General features: G+C 37.1%; 1 protein-coding gene across 3 annotated transcripts; it reads right to left on the minus strand.

Annotated features, from left to right (window-relative positions):
• ccdc18 (coiled-coil domain containing 18) lies at positions 1–27,956 on the minus strand. 3 transcript variants are annotated; one of them, XM_039675755.2, is made up of 28 exons: positions 27,840–27,956; positions 27,496–27,617; positions 26,611–26,767; positions 26,321–26,470; positions 24,193–24,302; positions 23,980–24,108; positions 23,728–23,824; positions 23,518–23,639; positions 21,207–21,495; positions 20,126–20,213; positions 19,793–20,010; positions 18,412–18,522; positions 18,187–18,318; positions 17,958–18,092; positions 16,978–17,055; positions 15,097–15,213; positions 14,812–14,979; positions 11,693–11,835; positions 9,645–9,808; positions 9,078–9,291; positions 6,713–6,812; positions 6,518–6,634; positions 6,369–6,437; positions 5,326–5,466; positions 3,353–3,490; positions 3,063–3,275; positions 1,471–1,942; positions 1–154 (listed from the first exon to the last, which is right to left on the minus strand). In XM_039675755.2, exons 2-28 carry the CDS (start codon positions 27,594–27,596, stop codon positions 147–149), a joined length of 3,981 nt encoding a protein of 1,326 aa, XP_039531689.2. In that variant the 5' UTR covers positions 27,597–27,617; positions 27,840–27,956; the 3' UTR covers positions 1–146. The 3 variants fall into 3 exon arrangements, with proteins under 3 accessions (XP_039531689.2, XP_088987521.1, XP_088987522.1); XM_089131395.1 differs by lacking the exon at positions 1–154 and having other exon boundaries at positions 1,077–1,942; positions 26,611–26,784; positions 27,496–27,549; positions 27,840–27,947; XM_089131396.1 differs by lacking the exons at positions 1–154; positions 1,471–1,942; positions 3,063–3,275; ... (3 more) ...; positions 6,518–6,634; positions 6,713–6,812 and having other exon boundaries at positions 9,074–9,291.
• Positions 27,957–27,992: the final 36 nt, after the last annotated feature.

The raw sequence follows: 27,992 nt of genomic DNA on the forward strand, positions 1-27,992 counted from the left end.
AAGCAAATATTAATCTAGTAGCTCAGGGCAAAATGAATGAATCTGCTTGTTTTGGATGTTTATGCAGTTATTCTGTAAAGACTTCAGGAAATTGAAATGTTGGTCTGTTCTCCTGTAAGGACAGATGCAGTATAGCAGCCCCCTCATTACGTTCCTGTAGGAAAAGTAGAAGATTGTCATAAAAAAAATGCCAAATAAGTATCTAAATAGTGGTGCTTGCACCTATAGTCAAAGGTAGGTGTGTGAAGTGAAAAGTCATGACTTATTCAGATAAGATTAGTTCCATGTCTGTAAATTTGTTGTCAATTAAATGTACAAAATGCAGGATTTTTGCAGTAAAATATCCAAAAAACACTAGGCCAATGTTACATATTTTGTATAGTTGATAAATACTTACAATATCCCAAATGTTCCCAACTATTTGTAAATCGTGAGAAAATTGAGATTTTTAACCAAGGAAACGGGGCGTGTGAGCAGGGGTGAGGAGTGAATAACGCCATATCCGCGTTACACGTGGTTTCCGCCAGGTTTGACCTTGTACTGCCATAGTAACCATGGCGACAGACGTGGACAATTGGGTCGGTTATGCCCGTTATGCGTGCTCAACAGCGTGAGCGTCCCTAGCAGGGTTTTGTTCAAACATTATGGGAAAAAGAGGACTAAGACGAAGATTAACATCTTTCGAGATGCCGAGAGCTCCACGTCCGCGACTAACTTCGACTTGACAGATGCGAGTGTTGCATGTTAATTGAGCAAACAGGTGAGCAAATCAATGTATATAAAACTAATCAATGATATATAGTTCAACATGATGAAACGTTAGAATACGATCTGTATGTTATTCTCTAATGTTAATCTAGCTTAGTCTCATACAGCCAACACACAACCTAACTAACATTCAACACACTCAAATGCCGTTTAGTGTGATAGTGAAACTGTTAGAGCAAGTGAAGCAGTGCTGTGTTACCCTAAAGTTTAATTCCTCTAATAATCTGACCTGTGTGAGTAATTCAGCGTGCAGTTCGGTAGAATTAAATGTCCTTTATACTTTATATCCGCGGGACTCGCATTGTGTGTGGCGCTGGTATACGTCTAGCAATCGCGCCCTGCTTCATACTAGTCATGTTAAAACATCATTGTATTCACTCATCCATAAAAGATCCATCAGCTTGACGACAAGATCCATAATTCCGCATAATGCGGAATATACGTCATTAATATACGCCTTTGTTATTGTAAGAGGTTAGCGACCCCTGGTGGCGAAATAATCTTGCATATTGTACCTTTAATTATCACTGCGGATGTGAACTTTAATGTTTATGCACATACTGAAAGTCAATGGGGAACAAAACAAAATTATACACTTTTCTGTTGCAAAAATTTTGTCAGAACTTTCATTTTTGGGTAAACTAATCAAATTCTAAATGTAAAAAAAAAAAACATATGCTTATATGCAGTTATGTTACTTGCCTGTATCATGAATGCTGGTGTCACAGAGGGATTGTTGCTCTTGAAGGGCCAGAGTCTGGTTCACAAACCTCAGCATACCTGACAGAGACTCTAAGTCTGGTTCCTCTGGGTCCAGCATATATGTGAGTGGATTAAAGGACATGTCTGTAGTGGAGGTGGCCTCATGGGTGCTTAGACCCTGCCAGGCCTGGTCTGGGGAGGGGGGCGGGTGCAGTGCAGCCTGCACACTGGCTTTCAAACTGTCCGAAAGCTCCAGAGAGGCATCAGAAAAGGTGTTGTGCCAGGAGGAGAGGCTGGAACGTGCTGAAGAGATTTTATGGGAGGGGGATGGGGAGCAGTGAAGAATCGAGTCTTTGAGAGGAGGCGAGAGTGGGGGAGGAGTGCTGGGTTTGTGACGAAGTGTGATATTGTGTAGTTCTGAGGCCCTTTCCAAGCTGGAGAGTTTGGCATGAAGACGTGTGATCTCAGACTCCTACAAAAAAACAGAGAAAGGACAAGAGTTACTGAAATTCATACACAGAACCTAGTGGGACTCCTACCTGTTTTTGTTGTTTCCCATCCTTAATGGTTTTCGAAAATGTTTTACAGTCAAATAAAAAGGGTGGGCAAAAAAAGGACATACATAGTAGATATACATTCTGTTTTATAGCCCGGAACACACCAAGCCGACGGTCGGCCAGTTTTAGTGCATCGGCCGACTAAGTTTCCTCGGTGTGTTCCGCACGGTTCCGTGCCGTCGGCTGACACTGGTCCTCGTCGGCTTTGTACCGCCTGATTCGACATCGGGCCGTCGGGGAAAGAGAGAACTCTGATTGGCTGTTCAGCCAAGTGAAAGAGTCAGTGCACGAGAATAAAAGCAAAACAGCAAGCAAAGAAGTCAAAACGGTACAGATAGAAGGCTGTTCTTATGTTACATCATCTTACCTGAGTGTTCCTTGGCGAATATTTCAATATTAACATGAGCGGAGTGGAATAAAGAAGTGTTCAGCAGGATTAATATTCAAAACGGTAAGCATGTGCTGCTTTGTTTACGGTATGTGTATCTGCAGCCGGCAGCGTCGGTTTTCCTTTTTGAATGACGAATACAGACTAATATATCTGCAGAAATAGACAGTTGGCTCATTACATGCAGATCACACATTATAGCCGACAGTCGCCTGTAGTTCTCTCAGTGTGTTCAAGTGCAGCTTTTTACTCTGATGAGATCGGACGAGAGGCGACAAGATTCGGCTTGGTGTATTCCGGGCTTTACAGTTTACCGTCGTTCGAATGGCATCCTGAATTTTCGGTTTCAGCCTAGATTTTCATTTCGGTGCATCCCTAAAAACGGCAATTCCAAATCGTGCAGCGCTAGTGCTGCTTGTACATATACTTCCCTCATACTGTAACTATTGGTATGAATTGTTTTTACAAGTAAAATGTTTGATTTGAGACTGGCCATCGAATAAGTTTGTTTCCCTGCCATCGGCCTGTGATGCTGGGATAGACCCGACATTGGACAAATGATTTGGAGAATGGATGGATATGCAATTTGGATGTAATATGAAAATGTTGTCTGGAGGTTTTAAAACACCACACAGTGAGTCATGTACCTTGATGAGCAGGTTCTCATTAGCACTCTGCAGGAGCTGTTCTTTGCTGTGAAGCTCGGCGTGTAGGCGAGCAGAGGCAGATCTGGCTTCCTCCAGCTGGTCCCGGGCCTGTTGCAGCCACTGGCTCAGCTGCTCCTGAGAGTTTCGCAGGCTGCTGGAGATCTGATCCGACACCTTCAGCAGCTGCCCACGCGTCTGCTGCACATCTGAAAGCTGGGAGGCAAAGAGAGAAGGTTAGGTCCGGCAAACCAGCTCAACTGTCCTATGAGACAAACTTTGTTTCTCTGAACCTCTTTGTGATGCTCTTCTCTCTGCTGTTCAAGCTCCTGCTGCAGGGCAGTAATGGTGGCCTGGAGTCTGACCTCAGCTTGTGTAAAGCGCTTCTCCATCGCACACATCTCATCTCGCAGTTGATGAACTTCACTCTCCTACAATAAACAATAAGCCGGTTAAAAAACAGTTCTCTGAGAGAACTCAAGAAACTGAGACGTGTCGTGAAAACAAAGCGAACTTTCACTTAATCTGCTCTGTACTTTTTCTGACTAATGTGTCGCCAAGCCACAAATTGTGATGTTACATCATACACAACCATGTTCTTATAAAGTGCCAGGTGATTTAGGTGTGAGATTACGGGCATTTTGTCTGAGCAGGTATATGCTCAAAACAAAGTAGATGCAAATAATCAGCACAACAAAAATAAATTCCACTGTGAATATTCTATATATCACATGAGTTGTGAGGTTAAATAAAGCATTAAAAACTCCAGAGGATTCTAATGTCAGTAGGAAACTTATACAGACTAATATTCTCTTATGTCTGCAGTTTCTACGACTGTACCTCTTCTTTTTCGCACATTTTTATGATTTCTTGGGTCAAGAAAGAGTTGGAGTTAATACATTTTCTCCTCCCCTACAGCGAAACATTTGCTATGGTTAGATGCACTTAAATTTGCGGTTAGGATGCTTTCCTGTTACATATTACACATGCACACTTCAAAAAGATGATACCGGTCAAAAGTTTTAGATCAGTAAGATTTTTTATGTTTGTCTCTTTTGCTCACCAAGGCTGCTTTATTTGATAAAAAAATGGCAAACAGTAATATTGTGAAATATTATGACAATCTAAAATGACTGTTTTCTATATATTTTAAAATGTAATTTGAAAGCTGAATTTTCAACATCATTACTGTTGCTGATTACACATCAGTTTTCAGTATCACATGATCCTTCAGAAATCATTCTAATATGCTGATTTTATGCTCAAAAAACATAAATTATTATTTTCAATGTTGAAAACAGTCGTGTACCATTTTCCCCCCAAAATTCTATGATGAATAGAAAGTTCAAAAGAACAGCATTTATTTAAAATATAATCTTTTCTAACATTATAAACGTCTTTACTGTAACTTTTGATCAATTTAACTCATCCTTGATGAATAAAAGTATTTTCTAATTTCTTTCCCCCAAAAATAAAAAAATAAATTCTTACTGACCCCAAACTTTTGAATGGTAGTAATTAATGTTACAAAAGCTTTCCATCTCAGATCAATTCTGTTCTTTTGAACTTTCTATTCATCAAAGAATCCTGAAATAAAAATTTAAAAAACTGCTTTTGTTCTTGAGCATCATATTATAATAATTTCTGTAAGATCATGTGACACTAAGGACTGAAGTAATGATGCAGTAAATTTAGAAACATAGAAAACATAGACATAAACAAACATAGAAAACCGCTGTTTTAAATTGTAATAATATTTCACAATATTACTGTTTTTTGTTTTTGTTTTTTTTTTATCAAATAATTGCAGCCTTGGTGAACAGAAGAGACTTCTTTTAAAAACATAAGAAATCTTACCAATCTAAAACTTTTGACCGGTAGTGTAGGTAAAGGAGTTTACATGCAGAGGTAATGGGCAAAAATCTAGCTGTCGATTGGTTTATTGTAAAAAGCCGACAATAAAAGGAAATGGTTTTACAGGTCTACATGACAACATGCATTGTTGGCTTATTAAGCATAATCAAATCAAGAATTTGCATAGAAATGAATGACAAAATAAACGGTGAAAGGTGAAAAAGCACAAAAGGTCAGGACGTGCCTCTTCGTCGATGCAATTGGCTGATCACGCTGCCATTCCATCAATGCGAAAATGCCCACAACCGGTTTATAAATTGTACTGAAATTGTTCCACTCGATTGGAAAACCCTAATGGATACATATGAATGTAAATTAACTTGAAACGTGTTCGAAGTTGCAGATGTTTCACCTTTTGACGTGCTTGCTGGGTGACTTGATCTATCTGTCTGTTCAGAGAGTCACAGCGTGTCTGTGCCCCCTGTAACTCCTGCACCGTCTTCTGGAGCTGCTCACGATACACACGCAGCTGCTGGCCATGCTCCAGAGCACCCTGATACACATACACAATAAAAATGAGTCTTGTAAGTCTTTCTCATCAACCTTTCAGTGCTCTTTAGATCATACAGTGTAAAACAGACTTTGCATACATTAGATTACTTTCAGAAAAAGTGTTAGTTCTAGGTTTGATAAAATTATTGTTTGTCAGAATGACAAAATACGATGAAATAACTGATGATCTTGTTAGTGTTACACAACCAAGTTAGTATTGTTTAATTTCTGTATAGCAAGAGTTTAATGTTGTAACTCTGTTACTTCTGTTTATTTAACATTTCATTGTTCACATTTCCTCCAGCAAGACTTATGTGGCTCAGATGGGCTGCACACCATACAGGGATTTAGAGGGTTTCTAAGAGCCACCTGTAAGTCTCCCATGTGTCTATGTTTATGGTCTCATTCATAATATTCACTGCACTCGGATTGTAGGTGGTGGGCGTGTCCACCGGGGTTCGGGCGGAAGTGATAGTGGTCTATTTGTTTGCTACACCTGTTCACCTGGGTCAATGGGGCTTTGACAGAGAGAGGGAGCGAGCCTGGGAGTGAACACTTTCTGTTGACCGCACATTCGCACTGACACAGCACTTTTATGACTTGGTAACTGCAGTACCCTTTGTATTTTTACGTGTGGAAACAATAAACAAGTGAACTTGGATCGCTGAGTGGAACTGAGTTTTTGTGGGTCGCAGTGTTTTCCGTCTCTCAGTGTTTACTCCCTCGTGGCTGCAAATTTTGTTTTGCGTTGTCTACAGCCGCTATAGGGTTGGATCTCACTTAGGAAACGTAATATTGTGTAAATAAAAAAAATAAAGCGGTATTTTAAATGCACATTCATCTTTCCAGAGGTGAAGTATCCCGTTAACATTTTTCCTATAATAATTCAAGCATGTGCCCTACCTTCTCAATGTCCTCCTTAACCTGCAGCTGTGATTTCAGCATCTCCATCCTGTCCGTCAGAAACTGCATCTGTACAGAGAGCAGTGGGACCTCATCTGTTTATTTTTGTCCATTAATAAACCCATCAATGGTCACTCTCAATGACTCACCTGCTGGTCTTTCTCCCTTAACTCATTCTGGCTCTTCTCCAGAGCTTCCTGTAAATACTCCACCTTCTTCTCCATCTCCAGCTTGTGCTCCTTAATGGCCACATCCAGCTGTCCCAACTGAAAAGACAACACAGTGCTTTAGTAGAGTTGAGACGTGGCTGTAAAGGATATTTTGCTCATGTTTGTGAGTGGTACCAGCTGCGCTCTCTGCTGTAGCTCCCCCTGTCTCTCTTTCAGAGCAGTGTCCAGATCCAGCACTTCATTGTTCCTCTCCTCCAGCTCCCTCTGACTCTCTCTGGAAACACATCCAATGAAGGAGATAACGATTCATATTTTTTCATTTATTCTTTGCATTATGATTAGAACAAAGTTAAAAGGCAAAGGTTCAAAATACTCTTTCCAATCCCATTTGAAAAGACTATAGCTGTATCTAGAAATATGCAAGTATCTGTTTGAGCATTATGTCTGGCCAGACAGGACTTCCTGTTCATTTGACTAATCACTGATGGGGATTGTTTGACGAATCGGCATATAAACGGTAATTTTATCAGTTGCTTTTGGTGTAGAAAACACTCTTCACTTTTAACTTGTGGCCAGTTGTCACATTAATAAAAGTATAGATGTGCAACATGAGGATTTGAATTTGTTCAATGAAGTAAAAAATATTAATAATAAAATGCATTTCGCAACCCTGCTAACAAACCAACAGTCACAGACACCGAAAACCACTGCTAATAGACCTTATTCAGACCAGCACCATGACCGGTATGAAAGTGAGTGATGCACATGCTGTGTTTTCAAAGGGATCCGCTTTAAAAAGCTGTATAAAGCTCTTAGATCACTTATAATTTTACACAGATCATATTGTCTGTTTTTTTTTTTTTGTCAACTGGAATTTGTCAGAAACATATTTTTGCATTGTTTCGTCAGCAGAACAATCCATAAACACATTTAATAGCAGTACAACCCACTAAAGAGATGCATGTCAATCCCTCACAGCCTCGCTTTCATTCCTGTTAAAAATCAAAGATGGTGCTGCTGTGAATAAGGTCTATTTAAACAGAATTTACGATGTGACTGAGTACAAATTTAGTTCTGTTTTCAGTCTAATATGTAACATGAGGAACATAGGACAACACTTAATAAACGTATGACAAAAAAAATACATGACATAGTGTCTATTGTACGAGTAATAAAGAAACCACTTGATTTTAGTAGATTTTGTGTAAGCAGATGAGGTGTAGGTCTGGTAACTGTGGCACCTTTCAACACCATTAATATTCATGATGACACAATTCACAGTCACTATTGTTTTGTTACGGCTTGATTGAACATTTTGGGGGTGGGGTTGAGTTGTGAATGTGTGTGTTTGTTATAATCATGAATACATGAAAACCTTATCAGTGATCATTTTAAAACTGATGTTGTTCTGAATAACGGAACAAGTGTTTGAGTTTTCTTCCTCTGGTTATTACAGACATATGCAGTCATGAGCAAAAAAAAAAAAAAAAGAAAAGAGCAAAAACATGTTACATATGTGTTACGTACACTACCGTTCAAAAGTATGGGGTCAGTAAGTAAGGGGTCTTCTGCTCACCAATGCTGTATTTATTTGATCAAAATACAGTGAAAACAGAAATATTGTAAAATAAACATTTTTCTATTTCAATATAATTTAAAATATAATTTAATCCTGTAAAGACAATGCTGTTTTTTTTTCAGCATCACTACTCCAGTCTTCAGTGTCATATAATCCTTCAGAACTGCTGATCTAGAAACATTTCTGATTATTATCAATTTTTAAAACAGTTAAACAGTTTACTATTTTTGTGGAAAAAGTGACAGAAGGTTTTCAGGATTCTCAAACTTTTGAATGGTAGTATATAAAATATCATTTACAACACTTTTTACAGCATTTAAAGTAAAGCTAGAGAACCTAGTTAAATCTAAACCAATAAAATTATGTTTATCAAATTATAATATATAACACTGATTAGTAAAAACAATGAAATGTAAATTATAACACTGCTCATATTTACAATTAAAATAATAGTATTAGACAATTAATATATCAGAGCATCACAATGTGTGTTTGCATTTTTGTATTTAAAGTGCATGTACTAGATTTATACATATAAACATTTATGAAGTGTTGGAAATTGGGTTTAGGAAATAAAAGGAAACTGGAATGACTTTATACATATCTACTCTACTGAGACAGATTAAAAATGAATTTATCAAGAATGAAAGAAAAGCCATCAAAACCGGATGTAACCATCAGCACGTATTAACAAGGGAATATTGTCCTTTTGTGCATCCCATATGGTATGTACAAAGTGGTATGAAGGTGATTTAAAAAAAACTTGTGTTATGGGGCATTTAGAGATCCATAATAATCAATTTCAGAGGCATTCAAGCAACAACAGAAAGTGCTCAACTTAGGTTTTCCTCAGCCAAACATGAGTAAGGCTGTAAGAAACCTCAGAGGTGCTCAGTATCCAGTGATGGACCGACTGCTGTGATTTCCCAGCAGTCACAGCGAAGAGGTGGAGCAGCTCACCTGAGCTCAGCAGCCAGTTTATCAATGGCTGCTTTCCGCTGGTCTGACGTCAGCTGCGTCCGCTGTAGCACGTCTCTCAGCTCCTGCAGGTGGTCCAGGGTGTCTGTCAGCTCTCCACGCACCTCCTGCAACTGTCCTTCCATCAACTGCGCTCGCTGCAGCGAGTTCCTCCTGTCCGTCTCACTGCGGTGGAGCTTCTCTTCAAGGTCCATAACTGGGACACATAGGCAAGAAAACATAAGACTATTATTCCTCAGAGTCGTATAGAATAGAATAGAATAGAATAGAATAGAATAGAATAGAATAGAATAGAATAGAATAGAATAGAATAGAATAGAATAGAATAGAATGGAACAGAATAACAGAATTATGGATCCCCCTTGTGTGGGGTTCAAACAGCAAACTTTGGGTGAGCATTTCGCAAAGTGAGGTCTGCAAAACCCCAGTGTCCGTCGAAGGTCTGTTGACATGTGGACCGTACAAAAGAGACCAATAATTTTTGATAAACTCAAGCATAAAAGTTTATGCCCATTATTTGTTGTTGCTCACTGAAGCTGCAGTGCATACCCATTTCGCTCTTCTTATCCAGCAAGCCTCTGGTCTCCTTGAGTGTCTCCTCCATCTGATTGAGCTGAGACTCTTTCGCGTTGCTGTCTCTCCTCAGACGCAACAGCTCCAGCTCCATGTCTGACAGCTCCACTCGACACTTGCTCATCTCTGAACTCAGCTGCCTGAAAAACAAACACAGCTTAACATTACTATCTTTTCCTCAGTGCTTTTACATTTGTCCAAATGCTGTCAGGACAAAACTGACGTTAGAAAGGACAGAAAATCCTAGTGGTCTAGTTTAGTGGTCATACGTGATCAGCCAATACGTGAAGGGCTTTCTTCCTCAGTGATGATAGCTCACAGTTAGCAGTATATATACAGGAGGAGTGCAGCAGGAGTGTCTACGGACACAAAGGCTCTAAAGCCATGGAGCAGTCATAAGATCATCTCAAGAGACACCCTCGGGACAAGACAGATGTCCTACTTTTGTTGTGTCTAGAAAAAGCAATGCGTCTCTGGATGTATTATCAGATGGCATGCCTGCACATGATTTCATTACTCTGTCTACTAGAACAGTGGTTCCCAACCTTTTTTGGTCCGAGGCCCCCTTTTTCCCCAAAAAATGTTTTAGGGCCCCCCTTCATATTTAATGATATTATCGCTCTTGTAAGCTTGCAGCAAGGATGACAAAATATGTTTGTTTTCAAACAAACTGTATGTATATTATAACCAGATATGTTTATGCACAAATAATAGCCTATACGATCACAAAAACATCAGTAGGCCCTTTGTAATTTAAAGACGTAAGCCTAGGAGAAGCATATATTGGCCCTATTTGAAATGCAAAATGTAAAAAATTACTAAATGACTGCTGTCTGGGGCCTCAATACTTGCAAGTTATTTGTGAGGCTTTATCAATGCGGAGCTTTATTTTTTACGTTTTTGGCACTATAGCGAGCGATAGTAAACTTGCGTTTATTAAAGCAGCTCTTTGCAGTTTTTTACCTTAACTGAATAGCTTCGGAGTTATTGCAAAGGTCATATGAGTATTTTCGGGTTGAATGTTGTGCCAGAGAAATTTTAGCTGATTATTTAAGAAATATTTATGTACCTCGCATCTGCACCCATTACCATTCAGCCTACTTTGGATGCCTACTTTATTTAGCTGTCCAACTATCGAAATCACAGACATTTTTAACACAATTTTGTCTGCTTTCCCATATCTAAATGGCACGTCAAATGAAGCTTATGTGCCACTTCTGCAGTGCAAAAAATGGATTGTAGACCGATTTCATTTTATTGGAAACAGCCAATAGTGTCTCATTATTCTAACTAAATTTACTGAATACATTTAAGAATTTGACAAAGGTTAATGCAAACATCGGAAAAAAAAAACTGAAAAGAAATGTATAAAAAGTACCACTGGAAACCAATCAGGGTTGCTGTGAACAAACCAGCACACAGAAATTTACATTATGGTATTACCTGTTTGTCGCAGCTCTTGCGCAGCTCTTTGCGAACAATAAAGCGAACACCCATGATTGTGTAAACTATGCTTTTACTCTCTAGTATAGTAGAGTAAAAGATTCTATTACTCCAACTCTGAACGAATTCTCTGCTCCTAACCACGGTGCGTCTTAAGTGCTGCGGTTATCACTCCGCCCAAGTAGCAGTGCTTCGCCTTCTGAGAATATAGTTCCCAATATTTATACGGTTAAAAGAGGGCCGTGTCTTATATGACCTTGTTATTTGTACACTCTGACTATACAAATCACAACATGTAAATAGGAAAATGTTTGCGAATTAGTATGCTAGCTGTAGCCATTTACATCCAGTCTTTGTGCTAAGCTAGGCTAGCGTTGGGTGCGTCAGATGAAAAAGGTATGCATGGACTTATCTAACTCTGGGGGATATGGTGAATAAGCTAAAGTCCCAAAAAGTCGGAGTGTATGAAAATGTAGAAAATGTAGAAAATTTTCATACCTTTAAAGAGTATGAAAATTTTGGGAGTCAGCTGCCCATGACAGGCCTAAATCAGGTAAATAAAGGAACTGAATTGGTCTCACGTTATGGAGCCGGAGAGCTCGGCAGCCAGTCTGTCTTTCTTCTGCACCTCCTGGGTGGCCTCCTCCACTTCTCTCTCCCTTCTCCTCAGAGCCTGAGACAAGGCAGTGCGCTCCTTCTCCAAATCTTGTTCCAGCTGGGACACCTGTAGGCGATCAGTAGATGTTATCCCACTATCTGCACAGATGAGATGAGTCTTTCAGGCAGAAAGGTCATGGGATTATTGTCTAACATGTTTTTGCAATTTGTCTGTGGTGTTACAGTCTTTCATTGCAACACCACAACTCCACAGACAATATACAACCAAAAAATGTTCATAGAATTTTCTTAAGGACATTCCTTTATATACAACAGAGTTCTGGATCTTGTTGTAAGTCTATGGTGTTGTATTACATCTGTGGTCAAAATGCATCTGAAATTTCTTTCTTTCAGAGCCATTTAATCTTTTAATTTAAAGTAGAGACCTTAAAGTGATTTTAAACCCTCAGAAGAAACATTATAAAAAGTTACCAAAGACCATTTGCATATCTTATCTAATGTCTAAATACCAGGAAGAAGCCATTACCAAATGAAGGTTTGTTTAAGCAACACTAAAGAACTTTTCCTCTGCGGTCGCCCTACAGGTTGGAAGTGGAATTGTCCATTACCGCTGTCATAAACAAATGAACTTACCGCAACCTACTGTTGCATTCACGCTCGCTGTTTATCTAGCAAAAATGTTCTTTAGTGTTGCTTTAAATGGATAAATTAAAAAAAATAATAATATTATACATTTTAATGTAATTATATATATATATGTATATCATGTACATTATAAATATATAATGTATATTTATATTTTATTTTTTTACATTTGATCTGATTATAAATGTTCAATTAATAGTTTAAATAAGAGCAAAAACGTGTTTTAAAAACTGTAAATGAGTCAACTTTGACTTTAAAGTTTAATTACTCCTTTGAAGGTTCAGTACAAACAGTTTTCTAATGGAAAAGAAGCTTGTTTTGTACTGGAGAAGAACAACCCTGAGGCACAGCTATACACATCTTCACACACATGAATGACTCCATTATTCATTGATCGTACATTAATAAGGACAACATTTAATGATCAGGACAATGAATGCTTAATATGCAAAAATGATCAGACAGAAGTGAATATTATGTTTGATGTGGTGTGTGATCATTTACTCCAATCAGAAGTGATGGTATAGTTTCATGTTTCTCACAATAAACAGTGTCTGCTAGTCAGGCTATATGCGATGTCTGACCTAAATGTGAAGCCTATCAATGTGACCTAAATCTGACCTGTGACCTAAATATCAAATAGCTCACTCTCTATTTATTTCCTATGCAAAATGCAAACCCAGACGTATGGATAGTCACACGTACTGTTACAAAATAAAAACATAAAACATTATTTTAATAATAATTAATGTTAAAATCGATTACTTAATGCCCAAATTTGACAAAATGCCTAATTCAAAAGAAAAAATTAATCTAAACTAGTAAAGCCTGATTTGTGATTCATTAGGGTTAGTCAGTTATAAGTAAACAGCGATATTGGAAAGCAATTGAATTCTATGGCAAAACTTTCTCAAGATAAGTGTGTGTGTTTGCATGCCTAATCAATTAATTTCAATGACTTTTACAGTCGTTTGTGATTACAGGATAAAAATTAAAAAATCATTCTGGTTTAGAACAACTTATTAGTTTATCATACAGACCATACTGTGAACTAGTTCATTAAGAACTGAAAATAATTGACTCAAAAGAACAATTTGCACACAAATTAGATTTGTAAACAAATTAGATCAAATATTTCACAGGAATATTCACACAAATATTTTTACCTGTATATATATATATATACCTGTGTGTATATATATATATATATATATATATATATATATATATATATTTTTTTTTTTTTAATGTATTTAAATATATATTTATGATACTCTCCTGTGAAATATTTAATCAGCTACATATTGCTATTTGGGAGAGTCAAATTTTTTATTTATTTTTCACAATATATATTTTAAAAAGATTTACTACTGAGATTGTACTGACTTGACAAGCAGTCAAATTCTTCGCTGGGCTGTGTTGTACAGGGTTTTTGCAGGTATCTTCAAATGAAATTTAATGCCTTTTTAATGCCATTTAAAAAAAAAATAATGCCATACACGACCCATGACTAACCACGGATATATATATATATATATATATATATATATATATATATATATATACACACACACACACACACAATTGTTTTTTTGTTTTTTTTAAATATTGCTCCACAAACGTTGGTGACTACAGCATCTGTTGTCGTCGTAACGTTACTTGTAGATTTGTCGGTCACACCAAAGTAATTAGGCATCGTTGATTGCTGTTTGACTCTTAGCGCCGATTTGTGGCCGTCACACTGCATGTGTGATTTTACGGCGCCGACGCCCATTGTCCCCAACTTAAATCCTTTTTTTGCAAACGCGGCTAAATCCTTCATGTTTACCAGCAACGGGCTGCAACCATGTCTTGAAATCTTCATTTTCCAGCCACTTCTGCTGAAATTTGCACTTTCCCATTTTTCAGTAGTTTCAGACCTGTCCACTGCTGTGCAAAATGCCCGCGTCACCTCTGAATCACGCCAATTTTGCTCCGGCCGGAAGCAATTACCAAAATGGTTCCGCGTGTTTATCATACTAACCTATTTTTTACATTCGATACTAACGTACATATTTTGCGAGCGCAAATACAAATTATTAATTATGAAGGCTATATTCAAATAAATTTGTATAAAATTCTCTTCAAAACTATATAAAAATTTAATGCCTGTAAGAATCAAATTTAATGCTTTTTAATGCCTTTTAAGGCCTTAATTTTCGCAAAATCCATTTAATGACTTTTAATGCTTTTTAATGCCCCGCGGAAACCCTGGTTGTAAACAAAATGCTATTCGCTATATAAGAGCGATAAGCTCTTGTAAATGTCCTACCAGACTTCCTGTTTCGATCAGATCTACATCAAAGCATCGGACAAAAACTGCACTCGAACCACATAAAAAATTCCCAGATATTTCTGGGTTATCCACGGCCATGGGAACCCTGGTGTGTGTGTGTACCTGGCTCTGCAGCTGACTCTGGCTCTCCTCCAGCTGTGCGATGCGTGACGTGCTCTCCTGCAGCATGGTGTGCTGGTTCTGCATGGACTGCTGTAGCTGCAGGTTCTCCTCACTGGAGCTCTGATAAGCCACACATTTCCTCCTCAGCTCTTCCTGCAGCTGTGACAGCTGATAAACATACATCATTAAGTCATACATTAACCAACAAGTGTCATTTAATGTCATTTAAATAATGTCCACTTCCAGGAAGACAGGAAGAGGAAGTGCCCAGTTCCAAGGACTGACCTCACTGTTCTTCAGCTCCAGCTGTTTCTCCTGATGTTTCTTCACCTCCTCCATCTTCTGGAGGTAATGACTCAGCGCCTCTTTACAGGAGGTCAGTTCTGTCTGCAGGCTCCTCAACTGGAAAGATCAAGACATACATTACCAGAGTCCACACCAAGTGTGGCGCAATAAAGCAACAAATCTAATTTTAATTAGTTTTTGTTCTATAAAATCCCCTTTACATGTTAAACATTAAGTATGTACTTGTCGACTGTGGCAGCACATTGTGGCAGCATTTTAATTTCATTGAAGTCAGAATGATTACTTCATGCAAGAAACTTGGATAACACTTTACAATAAGGTCAGTAAGTCATAGCCAGCAGCCATACCACCCTATAGCCCAAGAATAGTTGCCCACTGAAGCTAAGCAGGGCTGAGCCTGGTTAGTACATGGATGGGATGGGAGACCTTCTGGGAAAACCAGGTCGCTGCTGGAAGAGGTGTTAGTTAGGGCAGCAGGGGGTGCTCACCCTGTGGTCTGTATTGGCCTCAGTATAGTGACACTATACTGTCAAAGAGGACCGTCCTTCGGATGAGACCCTTTAGTTAAAGTCCCTTTAGTTAACTAACTAACAATGATCAATACATTTGTTACAGTATTTATTAATCTTGTTCATCTTTTTTTTTTAACGTTGGTTAATAAAAATAATAGTTCATTGTTAGTTTAATTGTTGACTCAGATCCATTAAATCATATTAACAGATCCAATTTTTTTTATTTTACAAATGGAACCTTATTGTAAAGTATTACTGAAATTTGTCATCGTGGTATATGAATTTCTTTACACCGGTGGTTCTCAACTAACATCCAAGGCAGCCACAGGGGCTTAAAATTATTTAATTATATAAATAAAATAAAAATAAAAATATTTCAACACTTCAGTTAAAGGAGTAGTTCACTTTAAAAAAAAACTTTTGCTGATAATTTACTCACCCCCATGTCATCCAAGATGTCCATGTCATTCTTTCTTCAGTCGAAAAGAAATTAAGGTTTTTGATGAAAACATTCCAGCATTTTTCTCCATATAATGGACTTCAATGGGAACCAAACGGTTCAAGGTCCAAATGAGAGTTACAGTGCAAACTGCAAACTTTTCAAAGGGCTTTAAACGATTCCAGACGATGAATAAGGGTCTTATCGATCGCTCATTTAAAAAAATAATAATAAACTTTTATAAGCTCAAATTGTCGCCTTGCCCTGTTCTGTGATGCACGTTCGTGACTCTCCTTTTTCAAACTCATTCATCAAAATGAACAAATCTTTTTCCGAGTCAATTTGTGACACGAAAAAAGATTTGTTCATTTTGATGAACGAGTTCGAACAGGAGAGTCACGAATGCACATCACAGTACAGAGCAAGGCGACCATTTGAGCTTATAAGACTTAAACTTTGTTATTAATTTATTAAATGAGCGATCGTTTTGCTAGATAAGACCCTTATTCATCATCTTGAATCGTTTAAAGCCCTTTGAACAGTTTGCAGTTTGCACTGAAACTGTCTTTTGGACCTTGAACCGTTTGGTTCCCATTGAAGTCCATTAAATGGAGAAAAATCCTGGAAGGTTTTCATCAAAAACCTTAATTTCTTTTCGACTGAAGAAACAATGACATGGATCATGGATATCTTGGATGACATGGGGGTGAGTAAATTATCAGCAAAAAGTTTTTTTTAAAGTGAACTACTCCTTTAATAATACATTTAGAAAAAAAGTATCTTTGTCATAATCACAATAGACTTTGAGAACCCCTGCTTTAGACAAAGCAATATAACAACAAACGGCCTGTTCTGTTCATCATAGTGCTGAGCAGACAACAAAACACAAAAATGGTTAGTCAGTCTCACTTTTGAAGCAGAGTCAGCAGCTTCCTCTTTGACATTTCTGAGTGTCTCTTCACTGGATTTAGATTTTGCTTCAAAATCCTGCCCAGGGAACAGAAAGATACTCAGTAAGAGATTTACACAAACTCGCATCATTGATAAAGTGATTCAGATGTGTCCAAAAGTCTGAGGAAAAGAAAATTGCTTATATTTTGTCTTTTACATTTAAAGAGGCCATATGAATCATAGTATATAACATGATGCTATTTGAAAAGGTCACTATTTTATCTATTGGGGGTTAGTACAATAGTTTAACATAGGTTCATGTAAAAAAAAAACATATTTCGGATACTGTTCATTATTGCAGCACCTCTATTTCCTGTCTGTCTGAAATGCTCTAAATGAGTGGGGGTTTCTACAAAGCCTTGGCCAAACAACTCAAGCATGTGTCAGAAATGAAAGGCCCCTTACCACAATCACAACAATGCTATAATTCATTAAACCATCACTTCTTTCTTTGCATATGCTTCTGGGAAGGCATTATGCTAATACTTAACATTGTGACGTAGACGTTTGTGGAAGTGATATCTGGCATTTAGATCTGTTGTCTCCATTTGTGGGAGACAATGAGCTTCGTAACTTTGTAGACGGCATACATGCACAAACAGATACGTGAAAGGAAAACAAGATTATTTAAAAGAGTCATATGGCCTCTTTAATACTTATATTTTTTCAATACAAATCAATATGACGTGTAAAACCTGATGATCATATACTCCAGCACGATCTGATAATGAGCCAAAGAACATCTTGTGCTACACTGGAAGCAAAAACATCTGACTTTCTATACAAAAAGTCACATGATCAATATCACAAAATGACTGATTGTTGACCAAGAAATAGTATAAAAAATGTAAATGAAAACAAATTCTCAATTTTCAATGTGGTCTCAGACTTTTGAAGCCCACCAGCGGGATGAGTTTGCATGAAGGGCGAGTTCTGACCTCAGTGAGCTGATCTATAATAGTCTGCAGAAGACTGGCTCTCTGCTGTGACTCCTGTTTCTCTGAGTGAAAATCAGTCACATTTTGTTCTAGCTCCTCAAGTTCAGTCTGTTTCTGAGCCAGAGACAACTGCAGCTAAAAAAAAAAACACACACATTTTATTACAATCACAGGATTTACACATGCAGAAGTGGAATTTAATTAATAAATGCAAGAATTGCATACGTACCACCTCTATTCTATCCTCCAGTTCTCTGCATTTTTGTGAATGTGCATTCTTGATTTTCTCTATAGTCTGCTGATATTCCCTCTGTTTCTTGTTCAAGACTGACTGGTAGTGCTGGATACTGCTGGCCTTTTCCTAATTTAACACAGGTACAGACAACAGGATAGATTATATCTTAAAAATCGCTGTTTGTTTTATGTGTGATATTGCATTTGTTATATATGTTACCATAAGGTCTTGTTCAATCTGGCCAGTCTTCATTACAGTCTGTGAATAAGCAGCACTCTTCTCCTGCAGCTGTTTCTCCAGGACAGTTATACGCGAACTCTTCTTTTTTAGCTAAAAAAACACACAACTTTTGATCAGTCAGTTAGAATAACTCACCACAATTCTAGCAGATTTAAAACAATTGGCAATCTTTCTGAAAAAAACTTTGTTATGCTCACCAAGGCTGCATTTATTTGATCGAATAATATATGTATAATATAATACAGTAATATTGTATTTAAAACTTTTTTAAACTTAATATTATTTATATTAATATATAGTTGCAATCAAAATGATTCAACCCCATTGCAAATCAGTTTTATTGGCTAAATTTACAGATCTTGTTTGCAATGAACAAATCAAACAAAAGTTATTCAAATAGCTTAACACAACAAATATTTCAAGTGGTTTCCCTAAATTTAACTGAAAATGCAACTTCTGACTTAAAAAAAATATTCCTAACCCCCTGAATAGAATCCCTCACAACACCACAAATCTGAAAAAAAAAAAGTTGTTGTCAAGCACAACTGATGCAAATAATTAAGGGCTTCATTAGTTGCACCAAGTGTGCTTGAGCTAGAACACATGTAATATCTGAACTGACTAGGTTTCATGAGTATCACGTTTGACTGCAAGTTAAAATCAAAACTATGGTCCAAAAAATTAAGAGAAGATTTCATCGCCCTTCACAAACAAGGAACATGATACAAAAAGGGGTCGACCGATATGGGTTTTTTGATGGCTGATGCCGATATCTGAGAGAGCAGGGTGGCTGATTTATATATATATATATATATATATATATATATATATTGATTTAAATTAATAGTTAATAAATTAGATCAATTTAATAAACTTATATTGAAAAAAATCTTTAAAATAAACATGATTAATAAGTTTATTAAATTGATTTAATTTATTAAATATTGATTTAAATCAATATATATACTGCTCAAAAAAATAAAGGGAACACTTAAACAACACTTAAAAAGTAAAAACAGGAAAAAAGTATTTAATAAGATTATTTCATTCATTCAGATCTATGATGTGTTATTTTAGTGTTCCCTTTATTTTTTTGAGCAGTGTATATTGATTTAAATCATTATTTAATAAATTAGATAAATATAATAAACTTATTTTTAAAAAAAAAAACTTTAAAATAAACATGCTTGGGCCCTATACTTTAGATGGCAACTTCTTGAATCTGCAATCCCATTACAGTTTTTTCACTAATAAAGTTGTTTGAATTGTTTAAAAACATATGAATATGTGAATAAAAAGGAAGTAAACACTGTTACAGGGCACTCAGTACCCGGCAGAATTCAATTGATGTGAGGCTTACCTCTTTCTCTAAGGAGGTGGCCTGAGTAGCCTTGTCCAGGAGCTGATTGTGGAGTTGCTGGTAGTGAGCGGATCTCTCTGTGATAGAGGTCTGGAGGGAAGAGATCTCCTCCTGGGCTCTTGTCAGTCTCTCTTGTAGCCCCTGAGCAGCACTGGCCTGCCGGGTCTTTTCCCTATCAACCGTCTGAAGCACCGCCAACAGCTTCTGATAGCCCTCACCTACATGAACAGGGGAGAGGTTAAAGCAAAAGTTTACCCAGGAAAATACATCTGATAATACATCCTGATAAATCTCAGGAAGGCAGCAGTATCCTGTTCTGAGTTAGATGCTCACCAGGTTTGTGTTTGAGAGATTCAGTGGTGCTTGTGTAAGATAGTGCAGACAGCAAACAAGGGTTCACGCACAGTGCACCTTCCCGATTCTGAAACAAAAGTCATTCCACAGCCAAGAAGATATTTTGAAGAATTATTATAAGAACTGTTTCTGTCCATAAAATTAAAGTCAGTGGGGTCCAATGATGTTTTAGACCCTAATGACTTTCAATGCATGAATATTTTTTTTGTTCATTACCTTGAAGACAAATACATAGAGGTTTGGAACAACATTATAAGAGTAAGTAAATGACAGGATTTAAATTTTTAGGGGAGCTATCCCTTTAAATGTGCACAATGACATTAAATTGTAAAGGTAATTCATTTTATTAAGATTAAGTCTTTGTGCTTTTGTGTGTGGCCTGGTAAGCCCTACTTATGGGGACAAAATGTTCCCACAAAGTAAATACCAAAAACCTTATCGGGACATTTTTGGACCCTATGAGGAAAACAGCTTATAAATCATACTAGTTTGCACGACAACGATGTGCTAAAAACGGAAAAGTTTGATTTTAAATACAAAAATGTCAGCCCTCTGAAAAGTATTAGCATGCATGGGTATATAGTTATATATACTAAATATATTAGTTTCACCTTTTAATTTGAATTACTGAAATACATGAATTTTTGTACGCTATTCTAATTTTTCGAGTTCCACCTGTATCTGTATCCTTTCAATTTGAAAAAAAGCCAATAGACTAATAAACATGTAATAGCCTATGCATGCGCATGACATCACAGTTTTCACAGATTCACATTTTTGTAGCTTACACAGAGATGATAAGGGTGTCGTTTTCAAAAACAGTTTTCCAAAGTTTGCGTTTTCATGCCACCAAAATGCCGTTGTCATATAAAAAAGAACAGCCAAAACACATACAAAGTCTTCCGTTTTTAGTTGAAAATGGTGTCGTGTTAACAATCCCTAAGGTTTAGGGGTAGGTTTAGTGTAAGTGGATAGAATATACAGTTTGTACAGTATAAAAATCAGTATGTCTATGGAAAGTCAACATGAGGTGTGTGTGTATGTGTGTGGATTCCAGCACCTCTCTCAGATGTAGTAAGTCCAGTATGTTCTCTAGGCTGGCCAGTTCGACTCTGTCCTGTTCTCTCTCTCTGTGGGCCTGAGCCACCCTCTGCTCCTGACAGGCCGTGAGGAGCCGCAAGTCCTCGTTCTCTCTCTTCAGCCCCGCCACCTCCTGCAGTTGCGCCTCCTTCTCAGCCAGCTCCCTCTGCAGCTGTTTCAGCTGATCTGAGAACTGCTGAACCTGAGACTGCAGCTGCACACGCTCAGCGGAGAGAGACTCAGAGCGGCCGTGAACCTCCTTCAGCTCACTGATCAGAGAACAGAAACACCATTAACAACTAACATGAGCAATTTACCTTTTCCAATCAGGCTAGAAGCGGATAACTCGTCAAGTGATCGGCTCTTTTGGGTGATGACCATAGTAGATGATATGTGTATCGTTGCGAAATCTACTGATTGTCACAGTAACGTAAAAACTTTATTCTGTTTTCAAATATTTTGAGTGAATTTTGCTGAAAATTTGAAAATTAAATCTTAATATTCTTTGATATTCAGGTAAATTGTTTTCAGGATGTTAAGATATTCATACTGGAAAACAAGTGAAGGGGTGGTCAAAATCCCATGCCTCTTCAGCATATATATATATATATATATATATATATATATATATATATATATATGTGTGTGAAATCCTATTCTTAAAGACATGCTGATGTAATTTACCAGCTATCCTTGGGAGATGGAAGGCATTATCTTGATGTTTTGAGACGACTCTCCTGATTATAGTTAAAGCCTGGCCAAATCCAACCTTGGATGGTGTGTGTGTTAGTCTTCTTGGTTGCAGGTTAAGGAACCACTGGCATTATTGGAGATTGACTGAGTTGTTGTTCTGGACCTACTGGCGCCCAGCAACCCAAATCTGCGACCTGGAAGGTCATAACGAGCCTCTGAGTGTCAGAGGCATAATCGATGGAGATATGCTTCCATCTATCTGTATATGTGTGGAAGATTACTGTGTTTATCTCTTTCTTAGCCAATTAGAATCATTCAACCTGTACGCAATGACGTATCTTATACCTTGGAAATGGTATAACTGCTGTGATCTTTGTAAATGTAAGGGGCGGCCTACAAACTCATGTGAGAGTCTTGAAGCTGACTTCTGCTGATGAAACGTCAAACTATATTCAGTAAAGCTTTTCTTTAATTTTTTATAATTCTGACTCCAGGTCTTCATTTTTCATATCTGGTTCTGGGTCTTTGACCCTTACACAAGACAAAAATACTTTTTATGATAATAATTTCTTTTTGTACATCTATAAACATTTTGACCTTAAAATTTTGATTTATGATTAAAATGACTTATCATTAAAATACTGAAATATTGATCTTAAAAAGTGTCCATAATCAATTACCTCAACAAAAAATACACAACTGTTTTGAGTCAGAGGTCAGCAAGTAGTCTTATTTTTTGATTCCTCATTAAATTGATGAAAAGTAAAAGCAAAAACATTTTATTCTTTTATTTTTTTTATTCAAAAAAAAATTATTCTGTCATCAAAAAAAAAATGTTTCACGGAACTCACAATATTAAGCAGCACAGCTGTTTTCAACATTAAAAATAAGAAATGTTTCTTCAAACAGCATATCACAATGATTTCTGAAGGATCATGAGCCAATGAAGACTGGATTAATGATGCTGAAAATTCAACTTTGCCATCACATAATTAAATTTACATTAAAAAATATTTAAATAGAAACAACTTTAAATAGAATAACTTTTAAATTTCAATAATATTTCACAATATTAATGTTTTTTACTGTATTTCCTTCAAATAAATGCATCCTTGGTGAGCATAAAAGAGTTCTTTCAAAAATATTTAAAAATCGAACCGATCTCAAACTTTTCAACTGTAGTGTGTACAATATTGACATTATATTAACCATCATATGAACGATCTTCATAGTCCACAACACAGATCAGTTTAGAGGGTTAGTTCACCCAAAAATGAAAATTAAGTCATTAATTATTCACCCCCATGCTGTACCAACCCCGCAAGACCTTCGTTCATCTTCGGAACACAAATGAAGATATTTTTGATTAAATTTGAGAGGTGGATCACTGCTACATAGGCACCCTAAGGGATCGAAACATGACGGACCAGAAAGAAAATGTTTAAATATTCCATGTGACAACAGTGGCTCAACTATAAGTTTATCAAGCGATGAGAATAATTTTTGAGCAACTTTTTTGATACTTTTTACAGGGTTAGTAATTAATGACTTAATTTTCATTTTTGGGTGAACTAACCCTTTAAGAAATCCTCTCTTACCAGATATTGTGACGTAGACCCTCTTTCTCTCTCTCCAGCTCAGCACACTTCCTCTCCAGCTCCTCTCTCTCTCTGTCACACTCCATCAGACTGACCTTCAGCTGGCCCTCACTCTCCAACACCTTCAACAATGCAGAACATGCGCATGTCACATGAAGTAATATCTCTGAACACAGAGTGATTTATATGAATCAGTTTGAGTCAGATTACCGTCCTGAGTTTTTCAGAAACATCATCTTTGTATTCCTTGAAGGTGACCGTGAGCTTCTCTGCATTTCGGAGCGCTTGGTTTCTCTGCTGCTCCGCACTTTGAAAGAGAATTTTCAGGGAATTTTAAGCTGCGGCGTTTCAAGAATCACAAAAAGACTTCTTGTACATTTGAGGTAATTCCAGCTTAAAGAGATTACTGCTCCCAAGATGAATTAGCCTGTGAAGTTTTCATTAGCATAACTAATCTCATACCGTTTCCCCAGACGTGTTCTTTCAGCCAACTCAGCTTTAACAACTCTCAGCTCATCTCTGAGCTTCTCCGCCAGCCTGGTACTCTGCATCACTGTCTGTTCGCTTTCTTCCAATTTCTGCTCTGCAGCCCTGAAAAAAACAAGAATATGCTGCACCAGATATATGATAGAAAAAGCATCTGATTTTTTTTAAGATGCTATAAGTGGTACCTACTCTAAAGCTTTGGTTTGAGTGTCCAGTTCTGCTTCTAGACCCAGAATCTGCTCCTTCATGAAAGACACGCTGGAGGTCCTGGCTCCCACTGTGGATCCCAACATACGGATCTATACAACAAAAAAAGTCAGTTAATAAAATAACCATCAGCTGCGAACAATACTTGAAGAGACCAGAGAGAAACCAGAGAGAGATCAGTTGTTTCACCGGAAGATCGAGTTATGATACCAATGGATCAAAAATTTTAAATTCTCATTTCATGCTGATATTAAGGTGCTTAAAGGATTAGTTCACTTTTGAAAAAACTTTTGCTGATAATTTACTCACCCCCATGTCATCCAAATTTGTCCATGTCTTTCTTTCCTCAGTCGAAAAGAAATTAAGGTTTTTGATGAAAACATTCCAGGATTTTTCTCCTTATAATGGACTTCCATGGGAACCAGGTCCAACCGAGGTCCAAACGACAGTTAATAACAGTTTCAGATGCAGCTTCAAATGTCTTTAGACGACACCAAACGATGAATAAGGGTCTTATCATGCGAAACGATCGGTTATTTCAAAGCTTATTCCAAAAATGTAACTTTTCTAAGGACAAATGCTAGCCTTTCTCCATTCTGTGAGGCGCGTTTGCAACGTCACGTAATACGTAATTACGTCCAAAAGGTCACGGGCGACGTAGCCAGAAGTACAGAGTCAGAGTGTTTACAAGTTGAACGCATAGGTTGAACGTGAAAACTAACTCAAACGCCGTTTACAAAAAAGGAATTAAAAGGTAAAACAACGATGTCGGACGATTTTGATTCTGTACTTCCGGCTACGTCGCCCGTGACCTTTTGAACGTAATTACGTATTACGTGACGTTGAAAACGCGCCTCACAATATATTACAAGGCTAGCATTTGTCCTTAGAAAAGTTACATTTTTGGAATAAGCTTTGAAATAACCGATCGTTTCGCATGATAAGACCCTTATTCATCGTCTGGTGTCGTCTAAAGACATTTGAAGCTGCATCTGAAACTGTTATTAACTGTCGTTTGGACCTCGGTTGGACCTGGTTCCCATTGAAGTCCATTATAAGGAGAAAAATCCTGGAATGTTTTCATCAAAAACCTTAATTTCTTTTCGACTGAGGAAAGAAAGACATGGACATCTTGGATGACATGGGGGTGAGTAATTTATCAGCAAAAGTTTTTTCAAAAGTGAACTAATCCTTTAAAGCTTGTTACTAAGCATGTTGCTAAGGAGTTCAGTTTAAAGGGATAGTCCACCCAAAAATGAAAATTCTGTCATCATTTACTCTCATGCAGTTCCAAACCTGTGAGACTCTCTTACATCCTCAGAAAACAAATGATCTTTTTGATAAAATCTGAGTTCTCTTTCGTCCTGGGAACTCCAACGTGTCGTCGGGGAGTTCCCTAATGAATTGGGATCACAATTTGTCAGGGAACTCCCGACGACACGTCTCCGTTCCCTGTACTAAGGGAACGAGGGTTACATACGTAACCGAGTTTTCTGTCCCTCTATTGAAGGCTACGCAACTGACAAATCTGACCCCAACCCCGAGGTCCACTTTCCTGCAAAGTTCAGCTCCAAACCTAATCAAACACACCAGAACTTGAAGTGGTGCTGCACAGACAGATCGATGTATGACAAAGTAAGTTGAGAGCGATTGGAAAGAATAAAGAGCCATCTGCTCTCTAATGTTTTCCTACCATCTCATATTTTTTTGTGTCTTTAGTAGCTTCGTAGAATTTATTTTCCAAACATAGTATTTTCTTGAGCACAAAATCCACATATATGAATGATTTCTGAAGAATCAATTACTTTCAAGATTTGAGTAATGATGCTGAAAATTCAGCTCTGCCATCACAGCAATAAATTACATTTTACAATATAATAAAATAGAAAACAGTTATTTGAAATTGCAATAATATTTCACAATATTACTGTTTTTTACAGTATTTTTAATCCTATAAATGCAGCCTTGGTGAGCAAAAGAGACTTTTCAAAAACATTTTTTTTTTAAATCTTACCGACCCCAAACTTTTTAACTGTAGTGTCCCTCTTATATAACTCAACACAGTACCACAAAACACTATAATAACCAATCGCTATGTGAAGAGCATTACCTTGGACCTTGAGCTGGCTAACTCAAGCTGAGCAGCTTCAATGTCATCGATGAGCTGCCTGTTCTCCATGACCAAAGAAGTGTTCTCCTGCCTGATAGTGTTGAGCTTCCTCCTGAGAACAGACGTCTCCATCTCCATTGCTCTGTCTAACTATAGATATAAACACAAAAACACATGTTAAATAAGACAAAAACCTTTGAAATCTGTAGGTTTTCAGGTCTATTTTAAGAACAAGCATATAAAAGATGACACTACTTCAGTCCATTTATCTGCTGCATCTAGTGTCTTACCCTGCAGTCACAGGTAGATATACGTGCACATGTCCTCTGCTCTGAGTGAATATATTCTGGATCAGGCTTCTGAAGGTCTTCTAATGTAAGACGACCAGGGAATCCATCCACGAAAGTCCTGTTATTATCCTCACCAACGATGTCATTTCCTGATCGACTGAAATGAGTGAAATGCTAATACAACGACAAGTAAAATAATACCTAGCAGTAGTGCTGTAACAAAAAAACATTATTAATATTAAAAAAAGAACAATCAACATTTCAAAACAAAGCAAACAAACAACATTTTAAATTATGTGGGCCAAGGCAACATAGCAAATGAAAATAAATGTAAAAATGATTTTTCATCACCAATAAAAAAAAAAATCTATTTATGGATAATTTATAATACATTTCTTAACAAATTATATAAAGAATTTTATACAATTTGTTCAGAGACTGATTATTATTTATCCTTAACTATTTTTTAATGGATGATAATTTGTCTAAGTCTCTATCCTTTTAAAAAACCATACATGCTATTCTTTCGTCTTTGAAAAGAATAAGTTTGTTTTGTATTACAATACAAAAATGTTTAATGAATATGCTATTATTTCTTTAATACTGGTTTTCTTTCTTACTACTATGAGCATATGAGTCTGAGTAAGCACACTAATGAAAGATATATTACTGGAGATTTGATTGTATGCATGTAACGTATATATTTAATATGTATATCCTGTTCAGAGTTTGTAAATATAAATTGTTCACACAAACACACAGGAACATGGTGGCAAAGAGAATCTCAGAATCATATATGCATTTTTAATCATATCTGAAAGATATGTCGTCATGTAAAACGCACAATTCATTTGAACAACAACTCTCAAGAGAGAAATGCCTCACCTCAGTTGTTCCCCCACTGACTGTAGGTTTTTCTCGGTCAATCGCAGCTGATTCCTTAAGGAGAAAACATCCTCTACCAACCCCTTGTTGTCTTTGAACATTGGTGATTGTTATGAAGAACACTGAAAATAAATGTTAATATCCATGTTTAAATGGACTCAACTGAAATCAACACTGCACGCGCAGAGTTGTTGTTGCTTTAAACTCAAATGATTTGACTTCATATCATGTATTCAACAGGTTGTTAAGGAGTAGACGGTAACTCTATTATCCATTTCTGCTCTCCGCTGCTTTTATGGGGGCTAACTGACAAAGCATTTATATATTAGTGAACAACTGCTTACCAGCATCTTCAAAACTTCAGTTTGTGCAGAAGAAACACCTTATTTTCCAATAGATTTAGCTTAGCATTCACTGTAGCTACGTCTAAACACAAGGCGCGTCCGTTGATTGGCTGAGACGAAAAACCGTCTTTACTGTAGTGACGTAATGCTCAC

This window comes from Pimephales promelas, chromosome 5 (assembly GCF_988280905.1).
Source record: "Pimephales promelas chromosome 5, fPimPro1.hap1.1, whole genome shotgun sequence".
In the NCBI taxonomy this organism is placed as follows: Eukaryota; Metazoa; Chordata; class Actinopteri; order Cypriniformes; family Leuciscidae; genus Pimephales; species Pimephales promelas.

What these genes read in the sequence shown, in the direction of transcription:
- ccdc18 (XM_039675755.2), bottom strand. Translation starts at nt 27,596, where the DNA reads ATGTTCAAAGACAACAAGGGGTTGGTAGAGGATGTTTTCTCCTTAAGG. An exon ending in TTAAGGAGGACATTGAGAAG is followed by an intron (nt 5,467 to 6,368) that starts GTAGGGCACATG and finishes TATGTGTATCAG; the next exon opens with GGTGCTCTGGAGCATGGCCA. An exon ending in GAGAAGAGCATCACAAAGAG is followed by an intron (nt 3,276 to 3,352) that starts GTTCAGAGAAAC and finishes TTTGCCTCCCAG; the next exon opens with CTTTCAGATGTGCAGCAGAC.